The sequence below is a fragment of the Electrona antarctica genome (genome assembly GCF_951216825.1).
Source record: "Electrona antarctica genome assembly, chromosome: 6".
Lineage (NCBI taxonomy): Eukaryota > Metazoa > Chordata > Actinopteri > Myctophiformes > Myctophidae > Electrona > Electrona antarctica.
In genome coordinates, this window is record NC_136811.1 from 11,682,503 (window position 1) to 11,693,801 (window position 11,299).

Here is an 11,299-nt window from a genome sequence, read left to right on the forward strand (position 1 = left end):
GTAGTGTAGTGTAGTGTAGTGTAGTGTAGTGTAGTGTAGTGTAGTGTAGTGTAGTGTAGTGTAGTCTATGTGTTTTTGTATGGATAGTTTTATCATCATTTGTAAGAGCCTGCTCAGGGACTACAGATGGAAATGAGCTTCTGCTTAACACTGGTTGAAAACCACTAGTCTACAGTGTGATTGTAATCATTGCTAAGTTAACACAGCTGAGTAAATACACCAGTTGCACCATTCCAAGGACTACCTTACTTTTTCCGTCTTTGACTCTCAAAATTCTACACTAAGGAATCTTTGATGAATCGAACATGTTGTAACCAAAACGATGGGCTATGTTACTACAGTGTAGATAAAACACATGCTGACAGAGAGACATTAGGGTTTTTATTGGTGACGACAGGTTGTTAAACAAAGTGCAGCTGCTATCGCACACAGCGCTGCGTCTCAACCGATAAAAAGCAGAGCTCTGGTTCATGGTTCATCTTACGGGACTGGGACATGGACGGCGCCAGGGGGGGGGGGGTCACTTAGTCCGGCAGGCTTCTTTTGTTTAACCCATTCTGACCCGAGAAGGATTCTACAAATGCCTTCTAAATCCTAACAGTTTTCTGAAAAACCCACGTTTCTATGTCAGTGGTTCTCAAAGCCTTTTCATGTCAAGGACCCCCAGAATTATCTGTATTTGGCCGTCGACCCCCATCTCAAAATATGTTGTTTCAGGGACCTCCCAGAAGCAAAGATTTGAGTTAAAAATCTTCGCTGTGAAAGAATATATGTCAACATATGTGCACATTTTCACGATTTTCTTCAAAAAATAGCAGATCTACAAGCTCGTAGCGCAGCACTTGGTGCCGCACTACGAGCTTGTAGATCTTCTATTTTTCAATAGCTAAAGTATAACATAATGCTTAAAACACCAATAGGGGTTTTAATGTGGGAAATTTGGTATATAATCTTTTTATTGGCCTAAAATATTGTCTATACATACATTCATGAATCCACTTGCTGTCAGTATTGAGCAATTTTATTATAGGGGTTTCTTGTGACCCTACCATTAACATCCTATGGCAGGCAAAAATGTCAAACTTTCCTTATGCTTTAAGTAGCATGTGACATGTCAAACTAGGGGGTTTTCATGATTCTGAATACATTCCAAGCATTTGTTTTGCACAAAAAACACTCCTTGGGCTAAAAACGGCCATAGACGTCATGACAAATTTGATGAGGTCAGCACATTTTGGGCACATTTGGGCAAGTGGCTATGGCTGTTTTTAGCCCAAGGAGTGTATTTTGTGCAAAACTAATGCTTGGAATCACAAGAAACCCCTATAAAATAAATTGCTCAATACTGACAGCCGGTCAGCAAGTGGATTCATGAATGTATGTATATAGACAATATTTTAGGCCAATAAAAAACACTGATTGATTGATTGATTGATTGATTGATTGATTGATTGATTGATTGATTGATTGATTGATTGATTGATTGACTCTTTATTTAAGTGTCATGCTTCCGAAGAAGCCCAGCCCAGGACACTTTTTACAGTTTACATAAACAATGACAATAAACCGACATGACAGTTTGCAAACAATGATCAAGTGAATGCCAAACTGATTAATACACCCCAGGTCTTTGCAAGGCAGATTACATAATATACATATAACATAAAATAAAATACCATCAAATAAAATACACCATTAGGCCTGTAACAGGAGACGCATGTACCTACTTGAAGAGCTGGGGGATTGTCTTCTACTCCAGGCTCTAGAAACAAACTGGGCTGTCCTAAATACTTCATTATTAAATAACCAGTCTAACTTCTTCCCAGAATAGTTCAGTTTTTGTTTTTTTTGTTGCATTGCCTCAAATAGGACTATAAATTTCCCACCCTTCCACCTCGGCTGCCGAACTAACTGGGATGTTCATGAAACCCTTTGAGGGAGCTCTGGTTGCTCCAACTATACTATTAACCATTTCTTTCTCACAACTTCCCACATTGAAGTTAGAGAATATTTTGTATTGAATTTATGGGAAGTTGTATTTATACAACGCAGTTTCGGGAGAAGAGACCTCCTTCCGCTTGACCTTAACCACTCCTCCCTCATTATCAACAACTCCTCCCTCCTTATCAACCACTCCTCCCTCATTATCAACAACTCCTCCCTCCTTATCAAACTCACCTGCCTTTCATTATCACCCGGCCAATCCCCGGTGCAATCACCACAGCATAAATACACCTGCGATCTCTCAGCCAAGTTGTTTGTTCTGCTCCACGACAGACCAAACATGGGTTGTGAGTATTGCACTTGTAGATCGGCTATTTTCACTATTCTTCAAAATCCCCAACCTCCTCCACCCCAACCTCCTCCTTCCCCCTCGATTCTCTAGGAATCCAGGGGGGGCAGTGACGGACCAGAGACGACCAACCGCTCATTCCGAGTAGAGCAAAGATGACCGTCAGCTCCAGAGACTACGCCCCCACCCTGAGTCTCGCCCTACCCTGGGTTCCTCACTCCACTCCGCATCCATCGCATTATGTTTCAATAAACTGTTAATCTTGAGCGAAGGTGTGGTCTCTTACTAGTGAAATTGTTGTTTGTTCATAATCTTTGATGTACAGCAGTGGTTCTCAGCCCTTTTCATATAAAGGTCCATTATTTATTTGGCATTTGAGCCGCACAGGCCACCATAGCAATGCCATGCTGTATTGATGTGGTACTGTAGCAGCAATGCCATGCTGTATTGATGTGGTACTGTAGCAGCAATGCCATGCTGTATTGATGTGGTACTGTAGCAGAGTGGCTCACAACTCTCCCCAAATACAGGGATATCCCTTTGGATTAGTGGTTTAGATATTAGCTTTCCACGCGGGAGACCCGGGTTCATTTCCCGGCTGTTACAGAACCATAGGAGAGACAGCACGTTGATGAAAATAACAATTCTTCTACATTATCTGATTGTGTACACTTAAATTAAGTAGGCCTGATGCAGATGTTTAACAACAATTTAACTCTTGCGAGCATAAAATGACTGAACCATTTGGTTTCATTATACACTCATTTTACACATTTCAACTTACACTCTCGAGAGTAAAAGATCTATAAGGGTCCATTTGGTTTACCACCATCTCTCCATCGTTTAGCTGGGGACCACCTGGAATCGCTTCCAGGACCACTGGTGGTCCCCCCGGACCACTGGTTGAGGAGAACATCATTGGGTTCATGAAAGGCACTACGTATATAAATTCAAGCTATTGTTATCATTATTAATATTATATTAAAATGATGTCTGTCTGTCTGTCTGTCTGTCTGTCTGTGTGTCTCTCTGGCTCTGTGTCTCTCTCTCTCTCTCTCTCTCTCTCCTCAATCAAGAGGTGTACTGCGTGCCCCCCCGGGCGGTGGAGCAGGGCTACGTGGTGGCGGTCCAGAAGATCGAGTACGAGGTGGGCTTCGACATCCACTACCTCTGCAAGAAGAGCTTCCTGCTGGACGGGCCGCAGAAGGTCACGTGTCTGCCCAACGGCAGCTGGAGCGCCGAGCCGCCCTACTGCAGAGGTGACTATACTGTTGACAGAGAGGATGCTGGGAGATCAGGACAAAGTCATGTCTATAATGTTAGATCCATTCTGGGCGGGAACCCCTTTTGGTGTTTTGTTTTTTTAAGCATTATGTTATGTTTTAGCTATTGAAAAATAGCAGATCTACAAGCTCGAGCTTGTAGATCTGCTATTTTTGAAAAATCGTGAAAATGTGGCCCAAATGTTTGAATATATTCTTTCAGAGCAAACGTTTTTAACTCAAATCTTTGCTTCTGGGGGGGTTCCTGGAACAACATATTTTCAGATGGGGCTCGGCGGGCAATTACATATATTTTTTGGGGACCTTGACATGAAAATGTTTCAGAACGACTGACGTAGGTTTTTCAGAAAACGTTTAGGATTTTTTAAGAATCGTCCTCAGGTGTAAATGGGTTAAGATGATTGATCTTAACCCATTTTGAGATAAGTGCATAACTGCTTGTGCTGCTTTTAGTATAGGCTACAATATTATTATTAACTAGAAAAAGTGCTCCTCTGAGCCAATGTGGCCAATGTGAAAAGGGTGCCATTTCTTCTTACGCCTTTGACGGCAATTTGGACGTTCAAATTCACGTTTTGAGGCATTTTGTTACAAAATTGTGTTTTTTCAAAAATCTACCTTGCTGATCAGGTCAATGTGAAAAGGCTGCGATTGATTTATTCCTCTGCCTAGTAGGAATGTGCGTGCACTTAAAAACGGGCCAATCCTGCAATCTTTGGAAGCCATTGTTGCCAATTATGATGGATGAAATATCGGACAGATCCGTCCTGATCTAATGACTATAGAGATACTGTGTACCGTATACTGTGTATTTTTGGACAGAATATGCCCCCCCCCCCCCCCCCCCAAGAATAGAGACTCTAGAGTTCACGTGGTTGAACCTTAGAGTATATATGAATAGAGACGGCACCCGGAGGAAACCCTGAGGTGCAGTGGACATAGTGGCCGAATTTGGTATTGCGGCGTGGGCCAAACACATGAACGCGCTGGTCCGTTGACTATCATTGTGCACGTTCATGATGACACGTGAACGCGGTTTCAGTGCAATGGCAGCGCGTTCATGTGTTTGTCCCAATCAATCCCAGAATGCACTCTGTTCCTACAAGGAAGGAGGAGTGAAATCGCCTCATGCGCTTTTGAGCAACTTAATGCAAGTGGATGGGAGGAGAACTCGGGTGACGTCTCTATTCATATATACTCTAAGGGTTGAACCTCCCGGCTCCTGCCATAAAAACAAACAAACCCTGCATTTTTGTTTTTACAGCCCGCTGTCTCATCCCCGCCGAGCGGAGTCGCGTGCTGGTTGGTGGACTGAAGCGGTGGCCCTTTGACATCACGGACGCCATGATTCCTCACGGGGAGAGCGTGACATTTTACTGTAAACACCCCCGGCAGCAGTGCAGCTACACGGCCAGCCAGAGCTGCTTCGACGGCAAACTGCAGCCCCCAGCGTGCTACCTCGGTGAGTCCCCCCCCCCCCCCCCCCCCATGGGCCTCACCTGCATGGCCACCCTGTGGTGGAGGGAGCACTCAACCGGCAGTGGTGTAAAGTCTGTCTTAGACTTTATAATGGAAGAGGTGCAAAGTCTGTGTACTTAGAGTGTGAGGTGAAGAAACGAGTGCAAGCAGGTTGGAATGGGTGGAGAAAAGTGACAGGTGTGATGATGTGTGATGATAGGAAAGTATCAGCAAGAATGAAAGGGAAGATGTACAAGATGGTGGTGAGACCAGCTATGTTGTATGGTTTAGAGACAGACAGCTATGTTGTATGGTTTAGAGACAGACAGCTATGTTGTATGGTTTAGAGACAGACAGCTATGTTGTATGGTTTAGAGACAGACAGCTATGTTGTATGGTTTAGAGACAGACAGCTATGTTGTATGGTTTAGAGACAGACAGCTATGTTGTATGGTTTAGAGACAGACAGCTATGTTGTGTGGTTTAGAGACAGACAGACAGCTATGTTGTATGGTTTAGAGACAGACAGACAGCTATGTTGTGTGGTTTAGAGACAGACAGCTATGTTGTATGGTTTAGAGACAGAATTATCGGTAGAAGGATGTTGAGGTTGGAACTGCCAGGCAGGAGGCTAGAGGAAGATCAAAGAGAAGATTTATTACATGAAGTTAGTTGGTGTGAGAGAAGAGGAGGCAGAGGACACTCAGGACAGGGTGAGATGGAGGCAGATGATTCGCTGTGGCGACCCCTGAATCGAAAAGCCGAAATTTACTTAAGTACAATGTTTGTTTGTTTTTTGTTTTTTTTAACTTCACTGGAGTACTTCCAATTTTCAATAGTTTTACTTCTACTCCACTACATCTCACATCCAAATATTGTACTTTTAGGCCTACTCCACTACATTTATTTGAAAAGTAGTAGTAAACTATAGTTACTTTGTAGATTTGAAATATTATTACAAAACATTAACATTAACTTCAGCCCTGCAAAACATTTCGTCCATTTGAAAATAGCCGATCTACGATACTTTTGTACTTTTAGTCAAGTACATTTTGAGTTCCGGACTTTTACTTGTAAAAGAGTAAAAGAAATTGAGAATTGTTTCCTGGTCAGTGCTCATCACACACCAGGCAATCATACAGGCGTCATATAAATATTTCAAAGATGTAAATAAATAAATAAAGGAAAACAGTACATAGCAGCGACACATTTGTGAGCAGCTATAATACTGTTCGTTCCAGCCTCCATCAATTAAGCTACTGGACTCTAAATGAGAGTCTAATGCAAAGCCTGAGTGCAAATGGAGGAGCAATGTGCATTGTGCAATACATTCACAAGCACTTTAGCACTTAGAACCTTTGCACTTACATTTTCAGTTTGTTACTCTTTTTCCCTTTTTCTTATTTAGCCACCGTGTTGTCAATCAGTAGCCTATGGTAGACTGTGGTAATACAACATAACTAACCCATTCTGGACTAACTAAGCATTATGATATAATTTAGCTATTGAAAAATAGCAGATCTACAAGCTCATAGAGCGCCACCGAGTGGCGCGCTATGAGCTTGTAGATCTGCTATTTTTGAAAAATCGTAAAAATGCGGCACAAATCTTTGAATATATATTCTTTCAGAGCGCACGTTTTTTTTTTTCGACGTCAGGCCTAAATTGGCTAACACAACTGTGGTGGTTGTTAAGATGATCTCCATGCTCTTCTATTGAGACATTTAGTTAGACCCCGTTTACACTGGCAGCCAAATCGAGCCTGAATCTGTTCTGTGACCACATCCAGACTGGAATCTGTTCTGTGACCACATCCAGACTGGAATCTGTTCTGTGACCACATCCAGACTGGAATCTGTTCTGTGACCACATCCAGACTGGAATCTGTTCTGTGACCACATCCAGACTGGAATCCGATGTGTTTAAATACGTACTCTAAACCCAAATTTGGGACGCAAACTGGAGAGGGCTAATTGAAGCATAACGGAGATTGTTGATGTTGTCATTGTTGTTACAATTGTCTACTTGTCATTGTTGTTGTTGTTGTCATGTTTATTATTTATGTTTGTAGCACAGATGATCATGGGCAGAAGAAAATCATGCATTTGATAGTTTCTTGTACTAGGAAGGGTCGGGGAAGGGTTGGGGTTGTTTAGTTAGGAAATGTATATATTTATTTATAGGTTGCATTTTATAACTGTATGTAAATGAAATGTTAAAAGTAAATAAAAGATAATAATTTTTAAAAAAAATGTCTAAACACACATCACATGGAATCAGATTTTTACAAATGCGACTTGAGCCACATTCAGAGGTGGTTTCAAATCGGATTAAATCAAATTTCAGGAGATCCATCTCAGCAGTAATCTGAAATAAATCGGATTCCATGTGACTTTGTTTGTGTTTAGACTTATTGGATTCCAATCTGGATTGTGGCACAGATCTGATTCAGGTCACTTGCAAATGCAGTGTGAACGGTCGGGCCAAATTAAAGATCAGATTTGAGGAAAATAAATCAGATTTTAATTGGATTTGACTGGATGTGACTGCAGTCTAAATGGGGCCTTAGATCCTGTAGTCAGGTAGGACACCTACTGGTTGAGAGGTGGTATTACCCGAAGGTGAAACAATCTCTCTGGAGCAAGCCGGAGTGCTTTATCGGCACAGATGGCATCTTTAAGCACTATTCAGTTGTACGATAGGCCTCGGAAACACAGACGTTTTTATTTCCAGCCAAGAATCGACGAGCTCTTTAATTTGGAGTAAGTGTGAGTAAGATGTTGACAGCAGCAGCCACGTTGATAGCGCCATGTAGTTGATAGTGGTTCATCGCCACCAAAGGTCAATAGTCATTGTTTCTGTTAAACAATGTTAATTATCATAACACCACAACATATCATAATGCCGTGAGGTGTGAGACAGATGTAAACAATACAAAATTAAACAATTGAAATGTTTACTTATTTATTTATTTATTCATTTTTCTCATAAAGTTCCAAATTATGCCAAATCACGATGGTACCGCGCATCAAAAATGGCCGACATACTCGTCGCGAGCTTGTTATGTCGGCTGTTTCCGATGCCGACGGCGTGTCCTTTTCCTCTAACTCAGGGGTCCGCGACCTTTAATGTCAAAAGAGCCATTTTGGACCCAAAAAATAAATACAAAATCCGTCTGGAGCCGCAAATATATTTGAGCCTTATAAGTCAACACTGGCTATTAATTAACCAAGCCTTTCAAAATGTACTAAATAATATGCAAATACATAAGTTAATGAGCATTCATTAAACATTATAACATCTTGCAGCAGATCAAACATATACCAGCAGTATTGGCAGTGAAAGCAAACGACTCTGTCCATGAACTATTAAATTCTCTATTTTCCTCAGTTAACGTCCGGGGTTATTTAATCCATTAAAACAAGACTAAAATAGTATAGGTCATTTTACAATCTGTTGCATGCTGAAAATAGCAGATCTACAAGCTCACAACGCGTCGCGCTGCGACACGTTGTGAGCTTGTAGATTGGCTATTTTCAGCTGGTGTAAAAACAGTCCTAAAATGCATTTTAGTCGACTAAATCAACTGTAGATTTAGTCGACTAAAATCTTATGATATTTAGCCAACTGAAACTAGACTAACACTAAAACATTCCCAGTGACTAAAATGTGACTAAAACTAAATGAAAACTATTCAAGTATGACTATGACTAAAACTAAAATCGAAATTTGCTGCCAAAAACTACACTGGTTACTTGCAGACCCCGCCTGCTCTAACCCCTCCTCTCCTTTCCTTCTCGCAGAGCCCACCTGGTTGCAGTACAAGCTTTTCCCTCACAGGCTGGTCTCGGAGATCGAGGAGTGTCAACTGGGAGACATGGAGATTTAAACACACACACAAACACGTACACGCACACACACACTGTGACACACACACACACACACGCGTGCGCGCACACGCGCGCACACGAACACACACACAAACACATCCATGCAACTTCCTTTAACCACATGAGCCCTGTTCTGGTTTGGGTCACGTTATATGATAATAATAGGCGCGCATTCCGCGAAAATAGCCGATCTACAAGCTCACAACGCATAGCAACGCGACACGTTGTTGTGGGCTTATAGATAGAGATATGTAGGGCTTATAGATGGCTATATAGATGGCTATATAGATGGCTATAAGACAATTGGTGTGTGTCGAGTTAAAAGGAGGACGGGGCTCCATAACAGAACCCCCCCTGCCAACGAAGTATACATACAGGGTTTAAAAAGTGACACTCCCTCACTCTACCTGCACTGTGAAATCCTTAGTTCTAATTTCATTCCGAGAGTGTACAAAATACAAATAGACTCAGATCCAACTTAAATTTAAAGGGGGTGTATGTGATATTTTCTTTGTTATATAGCACTACATTTCCATAGTAATCATTAGTGTTTGTTGGGTAAAAGTGTCATCTCTCCAGATGTTTAGTAAGAAAAGCCGACTAAGGTGGAACTGGAACACTATAGAATATAAGCTGATGCATGTTCTTTGTGTGTAGTGCTTTCTCCACGGTCGGATCAAATTGATTTCCCGCCTTGAAAATGTATTTTCTGTTTCCTAAAGAGCTGGAGAGACCGGGAGACCCCCTGTCACTGAACAAACTATACCAGAATGAATGCTATAGGAAAATATACTTCTGACCGTTTAAAAAAAAGAATAAAAAACAACGATATCATATCACACCGAACTTTAATTCTGCACTATGCGGGTGGATTCTGCCAATTATGCTTTTCAATGGGAATGGGATGGGAATCCTTGTTCAAGGATTTAAAAAAAAAACAAAACAAAAAAACAGTTCGTTCCCATTTTGAAAAGCATTGGCGGGAATCCGCCCGCATTACATTTCTGTGAAATTAAAGTTTGGTATACGTACGACCGCACCCCAACGACACCCCCGCTTAACCATCTGGATGTTGCTGCGTGTTTCCTCTGGATTCTTAGCTTCAGTCTGAAATGAGAAGGGTGGTTGGGGGGGGAGAAAAAAACCCAGTATATCCTTGTTGTTGTTCCTTCGTCCAAGCTGGAGCCCTCTCCATATATAAGGAGAATGAAAACGTTGTGTGTGGTAATACACGTTGTACCTGCTATACCACTAATGATATTTGCCTACTTGTCCATGTAGCTCATTATGACTCTGTGATCTCTCACTGCGATCTTTGTGTTTGTCTTCACTCTTCACTGTGTAGTGTTATTTTGTATTTTAATGTTTTTGTTTTTGCCTTCCTACACTGTAAAAGCAGAGTGTCTGAGAGTGTACAAATGGACCCTTGTCCTTGGGTCCATTTGTACACCAACTTTGTACATAAATGAACACTCATGTTTTACTGTGTACTGTATTTTCTTTTTCTGGTACGTACTGTATGTGCAGTGGTGGAAAAAAAGTACTCACATTTGTTTTTACTTAAGTAAAAGGTACCAATACCGCAATGTAGAGAAATACAAATAAAGGCATTCTAAATTTACTTGAGTAAAAGTATATTGTGTATAAAACGTATCGGCATCAAAACGTACTTAAAGTACCAAAGGTAAAAGTACTCTTTGTGCAGAATGTACTGTTTTACAAGTTATCATATGTCTAAAATGTATTAAAAAAATCTTGAAAATAGCCAAAGGGATGAAGTGGTTAATGAACAAGTAAAAGTATTGAAAATGTGAAATACTTCAGTAAAGTAAAAGTACCTCAAAATTGTACTTAAGTAGTAGTACCTGAGTACATGTACTCTGTTACTTTCCACCACTGTGTATGTTGACCTGACGCGACAAGCCTCCAAGCTTGTAAGTTCTACTGATGATGAGAACGATTTGAAATAAAACTCTGTTGAAAAAGTCACGTTTCCGTTTGCAGCATTCATTGTTCGTTTGCAGCATTCATTGTCCGTTTGCAGCATTCATTGTCCGTTTGCAGCATTCATTGTCCATTTCAATCGTTGTTATAAAGACAATAATACAGACATACAGTAGGCCTACAATACATGTACTCAGTGCAGTGGATTACCGCACGGAGCCTCTGATTGGTCCCCCACAGCTCATGGGGCATGATGGGGGCCCTGCCTAGCCTGATTATCAGACTGTAGCTTTCTTGAAGCTTCAGTCTGACATTGTCTCCTGTCTGAGCGATTTCAAGGGGGAGGGGATTAGAATTTCCCTCAACCAGTAGCCATTGGTGTTGTTTTTCCCTCCTTCCTCTGTGTGTTGCGCTGCGTGATGACGCTGAAA

The 11,299-nt window shown here is 41.4% G+C and overlaps 1 protein-coding gene across 1 annotated transcript in view; it reads left to right on the forward strand.

The window, feature by feature from the left end:
• ntd5 (ntl-dependent gene 5) overlaps positions 1-10,910 on the forward strand; it is a 31,284-nt gene extending 20,374 nt beyond the window's left edge. Inside the window, exons 6-8 of the mRNA XM_079503456.1 lie at positions 3,370-3,552; positions 4,841-5,038; positions 8,838-10,910. Coding sequence (XP_079359582.1) covers positions 3,370-3,552; positions 4,841-5,038; positions 8,838-8,923 — 467 coding nt within the window. The 3' untranslated portion in view covers positions 8,924-10,910. The remainder of the gene's footprint in view (positions 1-3,369; positions 3,553-4,840; positions 5,039-8,837) is intronic.
• The last annotated feature ends 389 nt before the right edge of the window (positions 10,911-11,299 follow it).